Source organism: Protopterus annectens, chromosome 3.part0, assembly GCF_019279795.1.
Source record: "Protopterus annectens isolate FY-2018-M chromosome 3.part0, PAN1.0, whole genome shotgun sequence".
NCBI lineage: Eukaryota > Metazoa > Chordata > Ceratodontiformes > Protopteridae > Protopterus > Protopterus annectens.
In genome coordinates, this window is record NC_056731.1 from 121,622,430 (window position 1) to 121,647,682 (window position 25,253).

At 45.9% G+C, this 25,253-nt stretch overlaps 1 protein-coding gene across 1 annotated transcript in view; it reads left to right on the forward strand.

Annotated features, from left to right (window-relative positions):
• Nucleotides 1-25,253, forward strand: part of LOC122796778 (macrophage mannose receptor 1-like) — a 2,090,270-nt gene that overhangs the window by 1,611,824 nt on the left and 453,193 nt on the right. The window contains exon 23 of the mRNA XM_044065506.1: nt 19,602-19,707. Within this exon, the coding sequence (XP_043921441.1) occupies nt 19,602-19,707 (106 nt within the window). The remainder of the gene's footprint in view (nt 1-19,601; nt 19,708-25,253) is intronic.

The window sequence follows — 25,253 nt, forward strand, 5'->3', positions numbered from 1 at the left end:
GGCATACATGGGCACACATTCCTGCACACATGTTTGTGCTAGGAATGCCACACCTGCTATATGGGATATGTGCAGGCGTGCAGCGGTATGTAGTGCATCCTGCGTACTACCACTTTATCTGGCAGCTGTGCCAATATTTGCACTTGGGAGGTGGTAGGGGTTACAGTGGCCATGTGACATATGGTCGATGACGCATGGCCGATGGGTATGCATTATGGCAGCGCTGTCATGTAAAGGTGACATAGCAGACTGTATGCACATGGCAGAGTAGGATGGTGTGTGACACACCTGTGACCAGCACCTGCACACATGCATGTGGACAGGTGTTTAAACACATGGTGTACACACAGACTGCCATGCGTGCTGTTACTATGCCACCATATGACGGCCCCCATGATGGGTATGCATGTGGTAGGGGGTTGCAACTGTGTTATGGACACCGGACACCGCTCATGCACGGCTGCACCGTGCACAGTACACGTGTCACATGTATCCCCTGTTGCCATGTGTGTATGAATTGATACGTTGTGACATGTGTGTCGACATACATGGAACATGGACTGTGGTATGGTATCACAGCTGTCACAGGCAAACTGTACAAGGGTATGTGTCCCAGTGAACACCGCTACACCGTGTAGGGGGTGCATACCACAGACATGTGTCTGCCTTCCCTTCGTGTGTGTATTACCGCGTACGCCTGTGTTATGCATATGGTACATCACAGGCTTCGTATGTGTCCTGCGTGCAGTCCATGCACACAGCCAGGAAATCACATATGTGACATATCCGGACATTGTTTCATTGTGGTATAGCTGCAGTCATGTGTCATATCTGTGTCAGGCTCGTGGTATGTGTGGAGCACGCCTGTCCGTGTATACCGGTATTGGTGGACTACATCACACCTGTGGGATCATTGATAGTACATGTGTACTCTGCACGACGGATGTACACCGCCACATACTCTTGTGGACATATGTCACATGCTGTTGCTGGACCGTGAGGCATACTGCTGCACCGATGACATGGTGCTGGCATGGCAGCTACAGTGTTCACTGCAGTGTGTACATGTTCAGCCTGCACCTGTGATGCCTGTGCTGTCATCTGTGTGTGTACGTGTAACTGCATGTGTGTCCACCCTGTGCGTGTGTACGGGTTTACCTGGCCATGACTTGTGGTGTGTGCACTCCGTCTGCATGCCGGACGGCGCGTAGCACATACTACATGTGTGAGCATGGCCGGGTTGCTGTTGTGTGGGTGGACACACGACGGTCCACATTCTGCCTCCCATGATTTCACCCCATGTGTATGCATGTCTGCACTGTGCAGATTCTAAGTGTCTGAGCATGCCCAGTAAGCAGCTGTGTAGATGGACACACAGTACAGTGCACACCGCGCCCGTGTGCATGCCTGTTTCCCCTTCGCAACCGCCACGTCTGTGGCATGGCCGGGTTGCTGTTGTGTGGGTGGACACACACGACGGTACACATTCTGCCTCCCATGATTTCACCCCATGTGTATGCATGTCTGCACTGTGCAGATTCTAAGTGTCTGAGCATGCCCAGTAAGCAGCTGTGTAGATGGACACACAGTACAGTGCACACCGTGCCCGTCTGCGTTGATACCACGTGTGCATGCCTGTTTCCCCTTCCCAACCGCCACGTCTGTGGCATGGCCGGGTTGCTGTTGTGTGGATGGACACACACGACGGTCCACATTCTGCCTCCCATGATTTCGCCCCATGTGTATACATGTCTGCACTGTGCAGATTCTAAGTGTCTGAGCATGCCCAGTAAGCAGCTGTGTAGATGGACACACAGTACAGTGCACACCGCGTCTGTCTGCGTTGATACCCCATGTGCATGCCTGTTTCCCCTTCCCAACCTCCACGTCTGTGGCATGGCCGGGTTGCTGTTGTGTGGGTGGACACACACGACGGTACACATTCTGCCTCCCATGATTTCACCCCATGTGTATGCATGTCTGCACTGTGCAGATTCTAAGTGTTTGAGCATGCCCAGTAAGCAGCTGTGTAGATGGACACACAGTACAGTGCACACCGCGCCTGTCTGCGTTGATACCCCGTGTGCATGCCTGTTTCCCCTTCCCAACTGCCACGCATGGCCGGGTTGCTGTTGTGTGGGTGGACACACACGATGGTCCACATTCTGCCTCCCATGATTTCGCCTCATGTGTATGCATGTCTGCACTGTGCAGATTCTAAGTGTCTGAGCATGCCCAGTAAGCAGCTGTGTAGATGGACACACAGTACAGTGCACACCGCGTCCGTCTGCGTTGATACCCCGTGTGCATGCCTGTTTCCCCTTCACAACCGCCACGTCTGTGGCATGGCCGGGTTGCTGTTGTGTGGGTGGACACACACGACGGTACACATTCTGCCTCCCATGATTTCACCCCATGTGTATGCATGTCTGCACTGTGCAGATTCTAAGTGTCTGAGCATGCCCAGTAAGCAGCTGTGTATATGGACACACAGTACAGTGCACACCGAGCCCGTCTGCGTTGATACCCCATGAGCATGTCTGTCTCCCCTTCGCAACCGCTAGGTGTGAGGGCATGGCCAGTACACCATTCGGGAGTACACACTACAGTCGGCACCGATGTCTGCTACTAGGCGTGTAGCCATGGCCAATGACATCCTGCATAGCCATGGTGACCATCCAGGTGAGTCATATGTGGTTGTTATGCCACAATGGATGCCTACATCGTGCACGCCGGATGCCCTCTCATAGGGTATACTGTATGTGGTGCATCCCGTATCCATGTCGTGATGTACTGCTCCGTAGTTAGTTGGTATTCCCGACTGCAGCACTACCGTGTTACTGTACGCCCACCTTGGGATGGTAACATGCTGTGTGACTGCGCACTTTGCCTTCATTCCCTATCGGCTGCCTTGCCTCTGCAGATGATATCACCCACCTAGGGGTATTCCTCCTGACAGTGCTGTGCTCAGTAATCTCGGTAGCGCGTTCTGTAAATGCATCATGCTGTAGTGTGTTCATGTAGGTAGGCATAGGTTCGGCTCCCGGCCCTTCCCTGTGTGTGTGTGTGTGTGTGTGTGTTTTCAGCTGCCTCTGCAGATGAACATGCTTTTAGATGCTTTGCAACACATACCTTGGCTATTGCCAGCTATTCCCTTATGGATGATGTCACCCGCCTAGAAGTATGCCTCTGACAGCGCTGTGCTCAGTAATCTCAGTAGCGCATTCTGTAAATGCATCATGCTGTAGTGTGTTCATGTAGGTAGGTGTAGGTTCGACTCCCGGCCCTTCCCTGTGTGTGTGTGTGTGTTTCCAGCTGCCTCTGCAGATGGACATGCTTTTAGACGCTTCACAACACATACCTTGGCTATTGCCAGCTATTCCCTTATGGATGATGTCATCCGCCTAGAAGTACGCCTCTGACAGCGCTGTGCTCAGTAATCTCGGTAGCGCGTTCTGTAAATGCATCATGCTGTAGTGAGTTCATGTAGGTAGGCGTAGGTTCGACTCCCGGCCCTTCCCTGTGTGTGTGTGAGGTGTGTGTGTGTGTGTGTGTTTCCAGCTGCCTCTGCGGATGGACATGCTTTTAGATGCTTCGCAACACATACCTTGGCTATTGCCACCTATTCCCTTATGGATGATATCACCCACCTAGAAGTATGCCTCTGACAGCGCTGTGCTCAGTAATCTCGGTAGCGCGTTCTGTAAATGCATCATGCTGTAGTGAGTTCATGTAGGTAGGCGTAGGTTCGACTCCCACTCCTTCCCTGTGTGTGTGTGTGGGTGTGTGTGTTTCCAGCTGCCTCTGCAGATGAACATGCTTTTAGACGCTTCGCAACACATACCTTGGCTATTGCCAGCTATTCCCTTACAGATGATGTCACCCGCCTAGAAGTGCGCCTCTGACAGCGCTGTGCTCAGTAATCTCGGTAGCACGTTCTGTAAATGCATCATGCTGTAATGAGTTCATGTAGGTAGGCGTAGGTTCGACTCCTGGCCCTTCCCCGAGTGTGTGTGTGTGTGGGTGTGTGTGTTTCCAGCTGCCTCTGCAGATGAACATGCTTTTAGACGCTTCACAACACATACCTTGGCTATTGTCAGCTATTCCCTAAAGGATGATGTCACCCGCCTAGAAGTATGCCTCTGACAGCGCTGTGCTCAGTAATCTCGGTAGCGCGTTCTGTAAATGCATCATGCTGTAGTGTGTTCATGTAGGTAGGCATAGGTTCGACTCCCAGCCCTTCCCTGTGTGTGTGTGTGGGTGTTTCCAGCTGCCTCTGCAGATGGACATGCTTTTGGACGCTTCGCAACACATACCTTGGCTATTGCCAGCTATTCCCTTATAGATGATGTCACCCGCCTAGAAGTATGCCTCTGACAGTGCTGTGCTCAGGAATCTCGGTAGCGTGTTCTGTAAATGCATCATGCTGTAATGAGTTCATGTAGGTAGGCATAGGTTCGACTCCCGGCCCTTCCCCATGTGTATGTGAGGTGGGTGTGTGTGTTTCCAGCTGCCTCTGCAGATGAACATGCTTTTAGACACTTTGCAACACATACCCTGGCTATTGTCAGCTATTCCCTTACGGATGATGTCACCCGCCTAGAAGTATGCCTCTGACAGCACTGTGCTCATAATCTCGGTAGCGCGTTCTGTAAATGCATCATGCTGTAGTGAGTTCATGTAGGTAGGCGTAGGTTCGACTCCCAGCCCTTCCCGGTGTGTGTGTGGGGTGTGTATGTTCACAGCTGCCCTAGTAGAGTGTAGTTATTTTAGACGCTTGGCAACACATACCTTGGCTATCGGCGGCTATTCTTTTACGGATGTTGTCACCCACCTGGACGTGTGCCTCTGACGGTGCTGTGTTCAGTGGTCCACATACCGCGTTCCATACCTGTGTCATACTGTTGTGCGGTTGGGTATGTGGGGGTGTGGTCAATCACCATGCCTGCCAGATGTGTGTGTGTGTCTATGCTCCCAGCCGCATGGGTTCATAGGGTATGGCTTTAGAGTTTCCGCAGAACACTTATATCCTGCCGCCATCCCTGTGTTTGTGGATGGTGAGATGCAGCTCGTGGACTGCCTGTGTGCCTGCTGTGGTTGGCAACCTCCATAGCGTGTTCTCCACGTGCACCCTGCTGTGGTGTGGTGGGGTGGTGCTGTGTACGTTACACTCACGGCCTTGCCACATGTGTCCGTCTGTATCTCTCTCATTGTATATATACATACCTATGTTGTGCCCATAGCGCTGCTCTTGCATGGACAGCTGTCTGTCCCATGTATCGCATATTTGCACGGCTGACACATAGAACTGTGGTACGATGCATATCCACTCATTGTCCATGCAACGTCCGTATTCCAGAACGCCCTAGAGACATCTGCCGGATATCGAGGCAGACAGCTATCCTTGCTGTACTGACACTGTACCCGTACACACCATAAACCTTGTGTATAATTGCCTGTTTATGGTGTGTGTATGTCTATCTGTGCTGTATGCATGGTTGTGTGTGTGTCCCGCTATAGCCGTCTGTGCAGGTGTCGCCACTATGGGTAATCCTTGTAGACCGCTGTTTCATGTGCACTTCAGCACATACCTGCAGACCGTACTACCCCTCCTACGGCAGCGGCCTTAGATCGACCGCTGCCCTAGTCTATAGGGCTCCATGGCACCCACCACCACAACACATGGTGCCCCCATCCTGGTGTACCTACATGACATACCTACTAGACAGGTGGCCCTACTAGTGCGGCACCCTAGGCAGCCGCAGGATTGGCCTATGCCTACGGCCGCTATGAGCACATCACAAGGCATACGTTTACATTCAGTGTTTTACAAAGGCTAGGTTATAATACCAGAGGGGACCTCATCAACTATGCTTTAGAATGCGGATTGAGATGGATTATTAGGTGGAGAGTTGACCACACACCAGGGCTGACTGATGAAACACTGATTAAGCCTCTTTTGAGAAGCAGGTGGCTTAAACCCAAGTAACAGGAATGTAGTTTAGGTACAGATATACAGTTAACACACATTAGTCCACTCTTTCAGTTGTTTACCACTGTATTACATTGATATGATATACATATCTTCTATATATATTGTTAGATCTTTGATTGATGAGTATTAGGCATAGTACAATATCATATAATACATGTTTTAATAGGATGTTTTGGAGATGTTAATATATGTGTGTGTAGTTAACATTGCGTCTGTGCTTTATATGCTGTGGTTAATTGTTCATTGTTTGCTGAGAAATTGACCAATGAAAGTGTAAGGAGGGATATTTAAAGCCTGGATGCTTTTATGTTATGTGTAAGTCTGACGGAGCCTACGGGTGAAAGCGCTTACTTGTCTATGAAGGAACCTTTGTATACCATTTGGGCACTGTCCTGGACAATTTCTACGTTGACTGTTTCATCTACCTATGTGTGTTTTGGATTGTGTGACATAAGGTGCCAGCGGTTCTTTGATGTTGATTAGGTATATTCCATGGTCAATTGACATTAATCCTATTAATTCATTGAAGGATGTTCTTTATAAGTGGGAACGCCATAGTTTAACCATCCTATGACCTTCCTAGTTGAAGTTGTTAGTGTGCCATTGGTATGTGTTCCACAGGTCACCCATTTGTTCCGCAGTATGGAAGCGAGTGATCCCCATTTTGGTGCTGGCAGATTGAGTGCTGTGTACGCCGGTATTCGCACGGCGGTCTGACTTTGTATTGGGAGTGCCTACTGTAGTCCCTATCTGTATTTCCTGTGTTATGCCTTACTGCAGCTGTTTAATTCCACCAGGTTTCCAGTTATGGGTGCCATCTTGGTCGTACGCTTGTCCATCCATGGGAATTGCCTACTGGACACTGGTATAGGGCTGTACACATTTCACACCTGCATTTAGCATTATCCGGTGGATGCTTTGCATTATTAGTGGGGAGTAAGGCATGTGCTATACCCACATCCCTCCCACGGGGCGGGACAACGGATTATCTGCCAAACAACACCGAGCCCCATTTCTGCATACCCAGGATCCCATGGCTGCAACCCTCGACGGTACCCATTACACATCCTTCATGTGTGCGGGACTGGGATGTGGACGCACTTCTATGAACTCAACAATCTGGTGATTTCTGTTCATATGTCCTGCATTTCATGGACACTTGTCATCAACCTTAAACACGCTGGTGGTGCATATGTCTAGCTGTGCCATAGTCACGGCTGTCACTTCTTCTGGGTTGATCGATCGCAGCTGGTAGATATTGCGTACGGATCAATTTTTGGGGTCCTACAATGGACACCAATGTGCATATGTAAAGTGTAGAACTTGTTGGACTGTGTCCATCTGGCCAGTGGTTTTGACTACTGCTGTATGCTCCCCAATCGCGGATCTCTGTTTGACTACCCATATTATGTAGTGCTATGAAAACCAGGTTTTTCTAAAATGAACCCAAATGGTGTAAATCCAATGATGCAGGTTAGCAACTGGTTTAAATAATCCTCAGAGGTCCCAATAGGAAATATCTGCCACTGTATTGTCAAAATAACACCACCAAAACATTTAGATCCTATTAATTCATTGAAGGATGTTCTTTATAAGTGGGAACTCCATAGTTTAACCATCCTATGACCTTCCTAGTTGACGTTGTTGGTGTGCCATTAGTATGTGTTCCACAGGTCGCCCATTTGTTCCGCAGTATGGAAGCGAGTGATCCCCATTTTGGTGCTGGCAGATTGAGTGCTGTGTACGCCGGTATTCGCACAGTGTTCTGACTTTGTATGGGGAGTGTCTACTGTAGTCCCTATCTGTATTCCCTGTGTTATGCCTTACTGCAGCTGTGTAATTCCACCAGGTTTCCAGTTATGGGTGCCATCTTGGTCGTACGCTTGTCCATCCATGGGAATTGCCTACTGGACACTGGTATAGGGCTGTACACATTTCACACCTGCATTTAGCATTATCCGGTGGATGCTTTGCATTATTAGTGAGGAGTAAGGCATGTGCTATACCCACATCCCTCCCACGGGGCGGGACAACGGATTATCTGCCAAACAACACCGAGCCCCATTTCTGCATACCCAGGATCCCATGGCTGTAACCCTCGACGGTACCCATTACACATCCTTCATGTGTGCGGGACTGGGATGTGGACGCACTTCTATGGACTCGACAATCTGGTGATTTCTGTTCATATGTCCTGCATTTCATGGACACTTGTCATCAACCTTAAACACGCTGGTGGTGCATATGTCTAGCTGTGCCATAGTCACGGCTGTCACTCCTTCAGGGTCGCTCACTCACAGCTGGTAGATATTGCGTATGGATCAATTTTTGGGGTCCTACAATGGACACCAATGTGCATATGTAAAGTGTAGAACTTGTTGGACTGTGTCCATCTGGCCAGTGGTTTTGACTGCTGCTGTATGTTCCCCAATTGCGGATGTCTGTTTGACTACCCATATTATGTAGTGCTACGAAAACCAGGTTTTTCAAAACTGAACCCAAATGGTGTACATCCAAAGATGCAAGTTAGCAACTGCTTTAAATAATCCTCAGAAGTCCCAATAGGGAAGATTCGCCACTTTATTGTCAAAATAACACCACCAAAACAAGTAGATCATGAGCACTTTCGCCCGGTCTTACCGGGCATTTTCAAGTGTAATTAGCGAAAACAATAACTCTAGCTTTTATAGCGCAAGTGCGTTCTGTTAATTAACTAATTGATTAAAATATCACCATTTTGTAAATAAATTAAATCCACTTCTACAAGCATTAAAGAGACAAATACATATTTAAAACTGCTCGACACAATAAATGCATTGTTAAAATGTATGTATGCAACTTATATGAATTCAAACAGAATTCATTCTTTATGTTCAAAGTTGTTTGTGAACCATTTGAACCAAATAAAACATCAGTACCATGGTGATATTTTAATCAATTAGTTCTATAAAAGCTAGAGTTATTGGTTTAGCTAATTACACCTGAAAAAGCCCGGTAAGACCGGGCGACAGCGCTCGTGATCTGCTTGTTTTGGTGGTGTTATTTTGATAATAAAGTGGCACATCTTTCCTATTGGGACTTCGGAGGATTATTTAGAGCAGTTGCTAACTTGCATCTTTTGATTTACACCATTTGGGTTCATTTTTGAAACACTTGGTTTTCATAGCACTACATTGTGTTTGCTTGGTGCTCTCGGTTTAGGACCTGGTGGGTTCTTTTCCTAGGTTTTTCTTGGTAAACTGTTCCTTTCTTCTTACCCATATTATGTATTACTTGGCCTATCTATATCCATGTTCCAGTAAGTGGAAATACAGCAGACCCTGAGTCCTGGTCATCTTCATAAAATACATTCTTGAACATAAACCATGCCAAGACAGACGATGACAAAAATGATACACTCCACAGTCATAGGATACTGAGCTCTTTCACCCACTAACATGGGGCAACGCGAGTACGTGATACATTAGATAGTCGTCCCTTATATACTTCCTTCTGAGTCAGTTTAATGTCAACTAATTAATAGACTTGCTCATAGTTCAGTGGACCGTGCTCCAAGTCCTGATGATAAAGTGACATGTAGAACTCGGTGTTGCATACATTACTGAATGGAAACAATGATACAACAACGATGTGTTAATATAAATACAATATTGGTCAATATCATCAGTATATTGAAACATAGTTGATAATTGTTGTGAGTAAACCTTAGAATGTAGTGTGTTGGTAATGCTTTTGTTTATCAATGTGTATAATTGTTGCATTAAGATTCCAAATCATGGAATAAATAAGTACAATTACATGCATATTTTGTATAAATATGAATGTAAATAAGGGTCACAATGTTAAATATTGATATGACTGTATTATTACTATATCAATATGATATGGACTAAACTGTAGTTGTTCACATCTTGTTTTCAGGTGACAAATCTATGTCCATGTCATATATACGGGCCGTCGGACTGCTGTGTGTAGATATATACATTTGAACCCCTCGTTTCATACCTTGCTTTGTTACTGTCTGTGGATTACCTGTGTACACACATCAATTACCATGCCATACCTTTCCACTGTACAGGTTCGGCATGGTGTACGGCTGGTTGGCCCTTAATGTTGCTGTGTGTTACATTGACCTGTGTCTATCTGGCAATTCGCTGGCGTGTCATGTGAGACCTTCTTGCTTCTATAGGGACATGATCCCATAATTGTGACGTGCTTCCACTGGCCATATATTTCTCTGTCATCTGTGATCTGTGTGTAACCAGTCCTTTCAGGACACTTTCTATTGTTGTTCTTCTTTGGTACATATATGAGTACTCTGGTATGTTGTGCTATTATTGTGTGTGGAGCATTTCTCCACGGGCCTCTGCTGACACTGGACATATATCCAGCTAGCCTAGCCCGGTCAACAAGTGTGAGCCTACTGAACACTTTTCGTATGGGTGCACCTTCTGACAAGTGGGTCGAGTTACACATGCATAACCGTCGTCTATCCATACTACTAACGCACACGTTATTCTATCCACATTCTATGTTTGTCTTATCACATAGCGTGTGTTTCTCACTACTTCTAACGGTACTTTACATGGCACTGCCCGATTCCATACTTTCAGGGGCTGACAGTTTTGAGACATGTATGATTGACGTGGAGGACACGGCCTTAACATTCCCTGCTGTGAGCGGATCACACACGCACACGCGCACTTGCATTTCCTAATTGTGGGTTACGCGCAGGCACATGCATATCCGTATTCTGGTTACATATGTTTACTGGGTCTGTGTGGTTACGTGGCCTGTGTTAGTTGTGACAGTTCCGGTAACATATCTCTGATCCGGTTGACGGACGTGTGCGAAACGCACTTTCACCTTTACACATGTAACAGTCTTTGCGGCATGGACGCATTACGCATTACCGGCACATTTATATGTTCTATAGTCGTAATTCAAACGGGACTGCATTCACGTTTGCCGGTTACTGTGACCACTACACGTTAGCTGTTCGGTCTCATTTACATGCATACCCATGGTACTTAGCTAAATTTACATATCCCCCCGCCCCCCCCGCACTCACGTACGTCACAGGCATCCATTCTCCTGCTGGGAAAGGTGCGGTACTACATGTTAAACATTCCTCATTCCCCCCCGCTCATGGCCCAGGATGCATATGTCGTGACTGCAGGGATATTCAGATCACAGGGGCTTATATCCCCTACGTATACATGCCTTCGATTGTCAGGGTGTTCCTGTGGTGCTTTGGGTTTGGTCTTGTCCGCCTAGTGTATGGAACTGCCTTGACCGTGTACGAATGTCAGACGAGTCACATGGGCACGGTTTGTCCGTGTCTATGATACCATATCCCCCCCCCATTATTCCTAACCGTGTGCGCTGATTGGCCGGCGTGCCCGTTGTAGATCTTGTTATAGTAATTGCACACGGTCTGGTCGAACGGACCTATTTCCATTACTAAACTTCGGTATTTATAACCTGTATCACTATATTACATGGGTTTAACATTGCGTGACGGCTTCCACCGAGCCACGGACATGTCCGTTGCTTAGTTTGGGGCAGTCCCGCTCTGCTACACACATTTAACATGGCGGAATAGGTTGTACAGCTCAGCAACGGGGACATCGGGCTCTCCGTCGCTGATTAGTATTGAATCGCTATGTTGACATTATTTCACATAGCGTGACAGTTTCGACATTGGTTATGGACATCTCGCGCAGTACGTCCGCACCGCCGCGGGTGCCGTATGTCTGCTTTGGGCAGCAGACAGGCATTATGCTGTGCCATTATGTCTGGGAATATATGGTTTCTTTCCATCGATGATATAGCATACTAGCAATGACCCGCATCTGGGTGTGGGTACTGTAGGTGTGGCCTTGGGTCAGGTGGTGCCCTAGGCAGAAGGACTCCATGGTGCCCCACCACATCACCCGCTACCCCCATCCTGGTCTACCTACACCGAATAAAGGCTGGTAAGGTGCCCCTAGCAGAGCGTCGCCCTAGGAAGCTGCCTACTTGGCCTATGCCTAAGGCCGGCTATGTGTGTGGTCCCTCGGGCGTCGGGCTCGGGAACGCACCACGTCTGCCATGGGTATGTCTAGCATTACCCACATCCAGGTGTGGTTTATTGCTATGATGTTCCATGTGTACGGACACGTGTGTTTGGACAACATACAATAGCTTCTGCTATTGGCATACAATGCTGTGGGTGGTGCCGGTTACCATACATATGGCTTTCTCAAAAGCCGACTTCACACTTCTAAACACTAGTGTGGTCTCCTTTAAGGCCCCTGAGCCAGTGGTAAACATTACTCAAGCCACTGAATCACTTACATATGCCTTCAACCAGCACCTACAGGACTGCATGGATCAGGCAATCCCTTACACAACTGTGAGTCTTTGTACCAATGCCAAGCATCCAGTCTGGTGTACCCCAGCCATACACAAGCTCTACAATGAAAGGAGGTAGCTACTACAAGACAGAGCAGAATCCTTGTAAGGTATGACACCCTTGCTCATTATATGTGAAGAACTACAAGCTCTCATGACATCATCCAGGGCAAATCTGACAGATATATCACCAAGGACTCGACAGACAATCATACGGCCTTCTTTAGCTATGTTGGACACCTGGGAGGACACTCCCAGATATGCTCGGACTGGGTTCAGAATGATGTGAAGTTTACTGAACCTACACACATTGCCAACATGCTGGCTGACAGGGTCGGTGCAAACATCTCCCCCCCTCCCCCTACATGGAGAGATGTCTGTACCAGAGGATTGTGGCCACTGAAACTTCTGTAACGCACAGGTGGGACATGCTCTCTCCAAGGCAGTGAACACAGCATCCATGGGACCAGATGGTGTCCTGGCTGTGTACTCCACGAACTCATTGAGGAATTAGACCCACAGTTAGGACAGCTGTTTAATCTTAGCCTCACCTCAGGTAACGTACCCAAGTTGTGGCACACGGCGACTGTAGTCCCACTTCACAGGGGCAGTGCCTCCACTGACCCTGGTAATTACCATCCCATTAGCTTGACAAGCCTTATCTGCAAAGAAATGGGGAAGGATCATAATGGAACTCATAGATGAAGACATAGGGGACTTGCATACTTTGCATCCAACCCAGTTTGGCTTGGTCAAAGGCAGATCATGCGTTTAAAACTTGGTTGCCATTTTAGGAACAGTCACCGAGGCCATTGATGAGGGTCAGGCAGTCCATACAGCCTACCTCGACCTGGCAAAGGCCTTCAACACAATACCCCCCTCAGGTATCATTGATAAACCCATCGGCTTGGATGTGAACCCGTACATCGCAGGATGGGTTGCAAACTGGCTAGGTGACAGAACCCACACGGTCATAGTTGCTGGCACCATGTCAGACTCACAGCCGGTCACAGGCGGTGTCCCACGGGGCTCAGTCCTGGGTCCACTCTTTTTCTGCATCTACATTTCCAAAGTACAAGCAAACACAGGGGGGTTATGGCTGACAATGTTTGCAGATGACTGCGAACTGGGTGCCATAGTGGGATGGACATCTGACACAGATATCCTTCAGAAGGGCCTCACAGATATGGATATCTGGTGCCAGGGACATGGCCTACAGCTAATTGTCAGGAAATGCATAGTCATACCCTTCAGGAAGAACAAGGTTACCCCTAGCTGCCATATAGGTGGCAATCCACTGAGCACAGAGGGAGTTACCAGGGATCTGGGGACACAGGTTGTCAGTCACCATTCGTTCGACACACACGTTGCTAACGTAGTTAGGTAGACCTTCTACATTGCCCACCTGATCGTGCAGGGATTCACATCTCGATCAGGGGAGGTCATCGTCTCCTTGTACTCATCACTCATTAGACCTATGATTGAGTACATTGCCCCGTTCGGAAGGTATCTGACCCGACACCTGCAGCAGCTGGGAAGGCCCCATAGGTTCATCGTCAAACGGATGCAGGGTCTCAGGAATTTGTGTTATGCTGCTCGACTGAAAGGACTCCTGCTCCATTCAGTCACATACCACTTGCTCAGTGGTGACCTGTGCCTGACATACAAGGCCATGTCGACCCATATTTGATGACTATGCTTCACCTAATGGATCTACATCCCTCAGAACAACAGGGGCAGGTGACGTGAACCTTGACACGGTCATTAATAGAATGTGTTGGAGGGACAGATTCATCACCCAGACACTCACTATGCTGTGGAACAACATCCCAGTACATGTGAGGCAGAGCACCTCGATGGCCTTGTTCGAGGGGGATCTTGACCAATGGATGGGAGATTGCAGATATACCCCAGGGATTACTTCATTGTCACTGCTTGACAGAGGTACAGCAATATAATAGGCATTGTTATCTTTGGACTGGAGGGTTGGCAAAGGCAACATAACTATGGGCTAGGGTTATAGCTGCCCTTGGGCAGATAGCCTACTATGTACCTATGGACCTATGAACCTATGTTCATAGTTTGTCCCATTCACACTTGTCTATCCCCTATCCTCATTCGTATGTGTATATTTCTGTGGCACATGATTGAACTATGTATTACCTGCAGGTATGCTGTGTACAGTGCACATACGTCACGGTTGATTACAGTGTATCTGTGTACCTACCTCTGTGATACTGAGGACTACCACACATCCTTCACAGCATTACATGCATATGTCCATACTATTATTCGTTGGCCTGTGGGGGGTTGTTAGGGCAATGGTTACACGTGTCCCTGTTTGTGCACGCGTCATGGTGGTCTTTGACCAGCCTCCGTTGCTATCGTGGGATGGACGGTAGTGTTGGTGTGTGTTTGGGATGTGTTTCCACTGCCGGTACATCTGTGGGGCTGGGGTTGGCACATGTTCCTCTTTGCAGGGAGCCCCATCCTGGACATTTGTGTCATGCGTCAACACTTGGCACATGCCATATGTCCTGTGCTATTCCCACAGTTGTGTATGCCTTCCTGCATTACTACTGCGTGTTACTGGCAGTTTGTATCTGGTACGCATGGCTATTATGTTGGATAGCTTGGCCTATTCCCATGCTATGACATACCCATTCATCCAGGCATATACATGTTATTCCATCCTTTGCATTGGCCGTGGGTGTTTGGCCATCCAGCAACGCTATTCTCAACGTGTGATGTCCCACCTTCACCTTCTGTGCATGTGGCACCCTGTTGGGGCGTCCTGCTTGGTGGGCAGATGTTCCGCCATATGTGTTGTGTTTGACATGCCTGCATAGCTAATCATCAATACGGTGGCTGAACATACTGTCTTGTCCAGATGTGTACAGTTATGGGCACCGTGGCATGTGCACGCCTATGGGGTTTTGACAGGTCCATACCACATGCGGGATGTACACATTCTGCCGACACATTCACATGCAGCCATTTGGATATCAGTACCTGAGGTGGGATGTTGACATGTGGGGTACATATTTGCCCGCATGGCACTGCCTAGGACAATACTTCTTACTACATTTCAGGTATACCCATTGTGTGTAGGTGTGCAGCTGCGCAAGGCTGCTAGCTGGGTTGGGTGCACGGTCGTACATGGGTGCGGGTTACGTGCTATGACGGGGCTGTTGTGTATTACATTTGCATGCATGGGTTCTGCTTCTGGATATTACACTTAGGCATACGCCGTCCTATGTGTATGCGACGGGCACGTTGCTGGGTGTAGTACATGTTGCTATGCACATGTTTGTCTGTGTTTCGGGTATCTGGTTTCCTTCTGGTTGTTATATCGACACGGCTGCCCGGCTGTGTACTCTCACTACTGCTGGTGACCATGTCCATGTGGCTACTTGTGTGTAGGTGCGGCGTGCTGACATGCTGCGGTAAACCTTCACTGGGTATGCCCACTGACAGTGCATTGCGTGACGGACACGGTAGTACGCGTATCCTTTGTTCCTTGGATGGGTACAATTTGGACTTCGTGGGTTAATGTTTGGTTCTCCGTTTTGTGTGAACGGGTACTATGTTGCATACTCTGCGTACGTTTCATTATCCACGGACCCTGGCTGGTGCGGTTACTATTGCAGGCGGCCTGTGACAGTCAGCACTTTAGGTTGCTCATCCCCTGCCGGCTTGGCCACGCCTACGGGCGCATCCTACTTGGGCTCGCGCACGTGCCCTCTGCACGTGTTTGTGGTTGCGGCGCGCACTCATTACTATGCATGTGGCGCTGCTACGCCGATTATACACTGCACTGCTGGCGCAAGCCTTATGCCGGCCTTGCGCCGAGCTTCATGAATCCCGGGGTATAATTTTTAGATTAGCTTGCAGGTTCACTCTTAAGAAGGAACATTATTTTTCCTGTTGTTAGCCGGGCTGGTGTCTGTTCAGGATGTGCATATAAATAACTCTTATAAATCTTCATGCAAAGATGTTAATACTTTTAGCCAGAAGTTAGGTACTGCAACTCGGCCTGGGATTTCTTATTAGAGGCTTTTCTTAACTATGTTTCAGTCTTTCTGGCCTTTACTTCATTCCATTTCATATCATGTACATTTGAACTTCTTATTCTTTCTTTTACTTCTTCTATCCATTTAGCATCTTTGTTATGTTCCACAGGATCTTCATAAATATTTCTCCAAAATGCATCTATTTTTTTCTTTTTCTGGTGGTCTTTCAATTCCTTTTACCTTGTTTCTCAATTGTCTATAAAACTTTTCTGGGTCATGAATAAATTGGTTATTTTGTATTTTTCCTTTATATTTATCTGTGTATCTTCTAAGTGTTTCTGCCTGTGCTGATATTTTTAATTTATTATTTGCGACACTGCATGATAAATCCTGATCCATTATAATACTGTGCATTGCTTTTATCATGTCTATCTTTCTGAGTATTTTTGTAGATCTGTTCCCTCTTCTATAATCTTCTAACAGTGACACTTCTTGTCTTAATTGCTTTATAGTTTTCTCTATTTGATAACTTCCATGATGGCATTTGTTTTTTCCCTGCCTTTCCCTTATTACCTTGTGTTCTTATGGTAGGACTTTACCTATTATTAATTTGGCTGCGGAGTAATGTATCCTATTTACTTCTGTTATATCACATGAATCTCTACAGGCAGTCGTAATTACTGTGCTCATTTATCAACCTTTTAACATTTTGGGTTTTATTGACCTTCTGCAGTCCATTTCTTTCTTTGATCTTAGTACACCTATCCATCTCTATTGAATCAAGCAACTCTTCTCTTAGATCATTTAATTCTAAACTGAGGGCACATTGTTTGGTCACCATTTCCTGCGATCCTTCTATAGAAAGTTCCAGAACTTCTTCCCGTACCACATTCTCTACAGTTTCACCCTTTGTCATCCATTGCTCATTCATATGGGAACTCACTGCCCTATCAGTGCCCGATATTGACTGTGTCAGAGTTGCCACAGTTTCCTGCTCTTTCCCTTACTGTATAGCTACAACTGAATCTTTATACTGATTTCCTGTAGGAGGCTCCAAATAATCTTCATATGTCAACTGATTAGATGCTTCCTGCTCCACTGTTTCTCCTTAAATTGGGTGCCCATTGCTCTATTCTGTTGTGTTGTTATCTGAAATAAAGTTTCTGCACTAAATCTTCTACTTTGCAGGTAATCCATAACCTCAGTTTCTATTTCTTTAACTTCTCCATTACTAAACCTGTTTTCTACTTTTTCTCTTTGTTTTCTTTTTTTTTATATTGTGAAATTGTCCATATCTGGATGTCTTTTATTGTATTTCTCTTGAAATATTTTTGGTGCTGCTCTTTTTACATTAATTTGTTTTGCTTTTTCCTTTGCATAAATATTGTACCATATTAAATCTCTTTTTCTTTCCCGTGTCCATATTTCTTCTTCAGATGTCTTCTCTTGTTTTTCTTACTTTGGGGACTGTTTATTCCATCATGGTGTGATATGACCTGTTAGATTTTCTTCACTGAATCCTTCACTTTGCAAATATTCCATAATTTAAGATTCTATTTTTTAACTTCTACTTGACTAATCTTCTGTTCTACATTCCCTCTTTGTGATCTAAGTTTTTTATGATGACGTTTTCCATATCTGGGTGCATTTGCCTATATTTTTCTTCAGATATCTTTGGGGCTGCCCTTTTTGTGTTGATTATTTTGTCTTTCTCCTTTGTATAAATATTGTACCATATCAGATCTCTCTTTCTTTCCCATGTCCATATTTCTTTTTTATACACTTCAAAAGTCTCTAAATTTTGTATTTTAAATTTTGCACTTAAACAGACACTTCTTTTTCCAAATGTCACAATGTTTCTTGGTCTATATAGTGTTTTTTCTTGGATCTCTTGTATTAATGAACACAAATTTATATTTGAAGCTTCTGACAGTTTTTCTTGTGGAAGAATTTTTCTTTCCTCTAATTTTTCTCTTAATCTTTTGTCTGGAAATTCTGGGCTTCTTGCATAATAGTTTGTTTGTTTGTGTCTTTCGGCTTTTCCCAGTTAGGGGTCGCCACAGCGGAACTCTGGTCCGCTAATGATTGGCAGTGGATTTTTACGTACCGGGTTACCAGCCCTGATGCACAACCTTCAACAAAGGCACACCCCATTCACGTATGCCTCCACACAGAAGATGCTCTAGCTGAGAATCGAATGAGACAATGTCTTGCTATGAGGCGACAATGCTACCGCAGCACCACCACTGCAGTAGCAGTACATAATTTCTTTCTTGTCCTAAATAGTCCACTCTAGCATCTGTATGGCTCTTTTTTGGTCTATCAGTTTTTGTGATTTTTGTAGACTGCTGCTTCCTTCTACAACAGGGAGGGCATCCTCCCCCTGGGCCCGGCCTAGTCCCATTGTAAGAATGTTTCTGTGTCTTGAGGATTCTACACTGTCATCTTCCAGTCCTGATACCAGTGCACCTACCAGGCTTTGGAACTTTTTTACCCTGGGACTTGTGCACCCAGCTCTTTTCTTTATTTTTAGCCTACTTCTGTCCATGATATATGCTATATAAAATACAGTCTATATATCAGTGTCATCTTGGTGAGATTTTGTGAGAAACAGGTGCACCTCATGAAGGTACTCACCAAGACATAAGGATGAATTCAGTTCCAGCAATATTCTCCCTTTGCTGATTTTTCATCTCTCCATTTGGATCAGGCTCATTATGGGTGGCTCCAATAACAATGAGCTCTGCACACACTTGTGTATTACCTTTGAGGTGGCAGACATACCTAAACAATGCCTTGTTGTTGTCCTTGGCCTGTGAGGCCAATTTTACCTCAAATATGGTTTTGGTAGACTTTATTTATATCTTGAGTTATTTGTTTAGTTTGACAACAGTCTTTTTATCCTGTTTTGTGCTACACCTCCTAATTTTTGCTATGATTTTCTTCTTTTTGTTTTACAGCCTATTGATGTTGCAGTTCCACCACGGTGGCTTTTTTTTTTTTTTAGTTAGTTCTATATTTATTCAGAGTGGGTACAGCTCCTATGAAATGATCCACCTCAGAGTCACAGCCAAAAAAAAAAAAAAAGAATGGAATGAAAAGAGTGTACTAAACTACGTTAATCTCTGTCTGTGTTTTGTGCTTGCCCTTTATTAAAATAATTACTTAATAGAAATTATCTTGTCTTTCTTTCATAGAAACATGATTGCACATTAATAAGCAATGGAAAGATGCTATCAACAGGATACTGGAAGGATGAAACCTGCGAAGTAGAAAGAGGATACATATGTTACAAATCTAAAGGTAAGAGGGAATAATATGTCATCAGGAATATTTCTAAAGGCTCAGGTGTACTGAAAATAACATCAGTATAAAACATTATTGCATTTCACATTTTTGTATAATCATATTTTATCACCTTCTACTGATGTTAGCAAAACCAGTGCTTTGTTATAAGATGTGTTGGAGGTTTCTTTATTCAACTGTTGGGACATTCAGAGTTTGGAGATTACCAATGTCTTTATAAGTTCCATGATGATGCGTTCCATGGCCTTGCAGACCAGGCTCATCAGGCTAATGGGGCGATAGTTCCCGGGGTCCATGGTGGCTCCCCCCTTGTGGAGTGGGATAACCATCGCTGTGTGCCATTCAGCAGGTACAAAGCCTGAGGTGAGGATATGATTGAACATGGTACTTAGGTGGGGTGCCAGTTCGTTCTGTAGTTCATGTAGAATGCAGCCTGGGATGTTGTCTTGTCCCATGGATGCTGTGTTCTTGGCTTTAGAGATTGTGGTTTTTACCTGTGCAGCCGTGATTACAGGAACTTTGCATTATTCTGGTATAGAGATGGGCTCTTTAGGGGGTGAGAGGGGAGTAAAGTTAGCACTGAACCTATCTGCCAGGATGTTGGCAATATCAGTTGGGTCTGTATATTTAGTGCTATTGTGCTGTAACTCAGAGCAGATCTGAGTGTTGCCATTGAAATTCTTGACATAGCTATAGAATGCTTTGTGGTTGTCTTTAGAATCAGTGGCGATTTTGTTTTCATAACTAGATTTGGAGGATTTTATCAGGGATCGCAGCTTCTTACTGAGGCTGATCAGGGAGCTCCTCCACTCATGGGATTTTACTCTCTTTTGCAACAGTTTCTTCCTTCTGTTGTACAGTTTGTTTATGGCAGGTTACCAAAAGATTGGCTTCCTTTTTTTGGAGGTTAGCATCTTGGTTCTGTTTGGGATAGCACGATCCAGACACTCGTTTAAGTGCTTATAAAGTGCAATTGTTTAGGATTCAGTAGTCGTAACTGTATTGTCCATTCGCATGGGCATCATGAAGTTCACCACTTCTGTCTTAAGAAGCATGAAGTTGGCTTTGGAGAAATTTTTTACTGTGGTTTCCTTAATGGGGGGTGGGGGCAGGATGTGGATATCTAGGATAATTAGCTTATGGTCGGATCGGACCAATGAGGTGTTGACTTCAGGTGTGGAACACCGGTCAATCATGTTGATAATGACTAGATCTAGGATATTGTTGCCCCTGGTGGGAGTGTAGATAGGTTTATCCAGGGCACTGGAGTTTATGAATTCCAGGAAGCGTTGAGCAAAGGAGTTGGTACATGAGTAGTTTTCCCAGTTAATGATGGGGTAGTTGAAATTGCCCATTATTAGGGTGTTTAGTTGAACCCTAATATTTTCCAGTACATCAGCAAAAGAGGAGTGGGAATCCTGCGGCACGGTGGGGGATCTGTAGCAAGCTACAATTTGGATTGCAGTTTTGCCCAGAGTTAGTTGCACTTGGATAACCTCGGCTGCATTATGCTGAGCAACTAGCCTGGAGGTGTGGATATCCTTAATGAATACGGACACAACTCCACCTTTGGTGTTCCGGTCCAGGTTACATGGCTGAAAAGTGTGGTATGAGTCTAAATCTGGTAGTTCAGGGGTGCTCTCTGGAGCCTTGAACCAGGTCTTAGTCACTGCACAGATATCGATGTTCTCCATTTTAAGGAGTGCCTTGAGTGAGTGCATTTTGAGATTTAGACTTCTAGCTTTGAGTAGTATCACCCTCAGTTTTTGCTTGCCTGTTCCTGTTATGGTGGTGAATTTGTCATTTGAACCTTGCCTAAAAAAGGCACTATAGGGGCTGCAAGAACCTTAGCCAGTATCTGGAATCGCAGGACTGACAGGTGCAGGCCATCTCTGGCAAAGCATCGTGGTCTGTCAACCATGTCATCCCAGGCAGACAGATACTGGATCCCTTTAGAATGACACCAGAAGCTTAGCCAATTGTTGAAGCCAATAATTTCTAGCATTATCTATTACAGCTTTTACTTGGTAGTCAGATTAAAAGCTGTCATCAGGTGATAACACCTAGTAGTTTATTGTGGGTTACTAATTCAGTTTTTAAATTGCTTGTGGAGGTTAGAGTGAAGAAAAATGTCTGAGTAGAGATTTGTTTTGGAGTAAATAGGATGAGCTTGGATTTTATGGAGTTTAGAAGAAGCTGGGAATCAGATATGTTTCATTAGAGGTAAATGAATCATGGGTTAGTTGTCACAGTGTGTCATATTTTTAGCTGCACAGATCAGAGTGGAGTTAAGTTTATAATGGATGATGTGAAGTTGTTAAATCTCGCTGTTTATGCTCACTGATGGGTTTGGCTCCAACACGGCCATTAGCAAAGCTCAAGGTTTGCCAGTAGCTCGAGACCAAGCCTCTTATCCCATGATGTACTGCTGGAATTACCTCAGATCTAGTTTGCCGCAGCACAGATCTCGGTGTTCCAGATAGCTCTGACCAATTTTATTGGATAGATTCATCCATTTGCAAGTTTTAAAAACTTTTTCTTGACTTTCTTGTTGGGATAGTTTATATATATATATGTATATATATATATATATATATATATATATATATATATATATATATATATATATATATATATATATATATATATATATATATATATATATATATATATTTCTATATAGATTTAGACTTAGATTTAGATTTAGTTAAGTGCCCTGTTTTGGCTTGGTTTTTTTCTATAGAGTTGGCTTAGTAGTTGGCCTTGTATTTAACCAATTTCTTAGTCAGTAGTTATTTAGATAGTTTCTTGAGTGTGTTTTTCCATTGTTTAAATTTGTCTAAATTTAAAAAGAGATGTCTGATGAGAAAGAGAAGCTACATCCTAAATCTGGCTTCAAAAAATGCCCAGATTGTGGACAAAAAATGTTAGTCACTGACAAGCATGTTCAGTGTGTTTACTGTCTGGGGGCATTACACCTCCAAGACTCTTGTAGCATCTGTCACTCCTTCTCTTCCAGGGTACTTTTAGAGAGGAGGAGGAAATTGATGGATAGAGGTTTACTTCAGCACCCCTTCTCAGAAGCACTGGGTGACCAGGATGGTGCTAATAAATCCTCTAAGTCATCCAAGTCTTCAGATGACTCCAAGTTATCAAAAAATGCTAAAAAAAATGGAGGGTGTAGGGTCATCGGTTCCACTGCCCTCAAAACCGAGCTTTCCTTCAGTTCAGAGCCAGCTCACAGCTTTGGAGTCAGTTTCTGAGATTCCCTCATCTCCTCTGCTCCAATCAGCACCCTCGGTGCACTCCTCGAAGTCTTCTGTCAGCCTCTCAGATCTAGATATGGACCAGTTGGTGCAGAAGCTTTTACAGGCACCAGGCCTTGCCAAATTGTTGCTGACAGCGATGCCTTCGTCGGAACCCGAAGACCATTAACCCGGACTTGACTGCTCCTCCTCCAAGCCGTACTGGGCTTTCAGAGCTGGAGGAACCCGACCTGTTGGTTGTTGAGCCTCTGGAGCTGAGACCTTCTCCGGTGTTATCGATTCCATCTACTCTGACATCCTCAGTGCCATCCGGGGACTCTAAGAGCCAACACTCTCCTGTCGGGTCTGGAGAGGATAGTTGTACCGATTTGTCGGTGCTGACTCTTCCTCTCAGGGCTTCAGCTTGGACAAGCTCAGCTCCTACCTCGGGCTCGTAGCCCATGGCCTCAGTGTGGGAGGATCGGACGGTCACTTCGGATCCTTCTACCCCTTCTCGTCGGAGCTATGGCGTATTCGATGCCATGAGGAGAGTCCTGTCTCCAAAGACATCATCAGCATCAGGTCTGGCTTCTTCCTCCCCTCAAGTGCCTGTGTCCGCTCCTGCTTCTACCAGTCAACCCAAGCGTAGAGACCCTGAGCCTCAAGTAGCCCCACAGTGCACCCCCTGCTTTTCTGAGACCTCCCCAGTGGCCCCCACTGAGGAGGTACCCAGGAAGAGACTGTGCAAGAGGAGGCACTTGGACTCCCCACAGGAGTCTTTGACATCTGACACTGACTTGGATGAGTCAGAAGGGTCCCCTTGATCCCCTTTGAGGATATCTCCTTTGCAGAGATATTAGAGATCCTTAATCAGAGGTGTAGTTGGCAGTCCAAAGGCCCTACTGAAGACGAGTCAGTGCTCTTGAAGGCTTTCAGTTCTCAACCTTCCACCTCTTGGGTGTCTCCGCCCTATGATGAGTTCATGGAGCTGATCTCTCATAAGGCGTGGGAGTCTCCGTAGGCCATGGAACCTGTCCCTCAAAAGCCAAATAAGTTAATCTTTGCCCCAGTGGACAAAGCTTTTTTGACTAAGGGAGTGCCTGTTGATGCCATGGTGGTGGTGGCAGCCACCAAAAAGGAAATGTCTGAGACGTCCTCATCTATCCATCCTCCTAACAGAGATTCCAGGATCATGGACAGATATGGGAAATGTATGTTTAGTTCAACGACTTTTTCCCTTCGATCACTGAGCTATTTAACCCATTTTACAAGACTACAAAGAGATCTCCTGAAAGAGCTAGGAGATACTCTCCAAGGTACGGTAGCTGCAGGGGTTGCCGACAAAGTTAACACCCAGCTCGCTACCCTAAACTCGATTGTGAACTTGTCCATGCATCTCATATCTTATGCAGCTGATGGTTTGAGTAGAGCCGCTAGTTCAGGCATTGCTCTGCGTAGACAAACCTGGATGCATCTCTGTTCCTTTGCGGAGCCTTTCAAATCTTCCTTTATCAACACCCCATTTGATGGCTCATCCCTGTTTGGGCCCCAGGTAAAGGAAACTCTAACCAGATGTGAGCAGGAAGGCAAGACTCTATTTGCCATTGGAGTCCATTTTTCTACCCCTACTCGGCCCTATCCCAAGGGCCCTAAGGGCGGAAAGATGTAGTTCCAAAAAGCACAGGGAGCCTTTCAGGACACACGTGGCAAAACCCCCTCTAGAGGTAGAGGAGGGGGTTATAATGGAAGACACCACCCACATGGCAGGGGGGTCCACAACAGCATGGTGACAGAGGCCGGTTCTTTGGTCAGCCCTACCAGTGCTCCTAAAAGGAGACATGGCTGTCCGGCTCTGGAGGCAATCAGGGGTCGCTTATCTTTGTACCCAGAAGCCTGGCTAAGCATAATATCTGATATCTGGGTACAAAGCATCATTTCCAGAGGGTATTTCATACCGTTCTCTTCCCCTCTCACTCCTGTCAATAGAATCCCGGATGTTCCACCCAGTCTCAGGGAACAAGCAACTATAGAGGTCCGCAAGGTGCTAGAAAAAAGAGTCATCCAGCCAGTCCCAGCAGACCAAACAGGATTCAGAACTTACTCAAGATTCTTTTTGGTTCCAAAGAAAACAGGGGACTGGAGACCTATCTTGGACTTCAGCAGACTCAATCAATTTGTAAAAAAAGAAAAGTTCCGAATGGTCATGCTTCAGGCTATTCTTCCCTTTCTAGGGAAAGGAGATTGGATGTGCTCCATCGATCTCAAGGACGCGTACTACCACATAAAGATGGACAGACA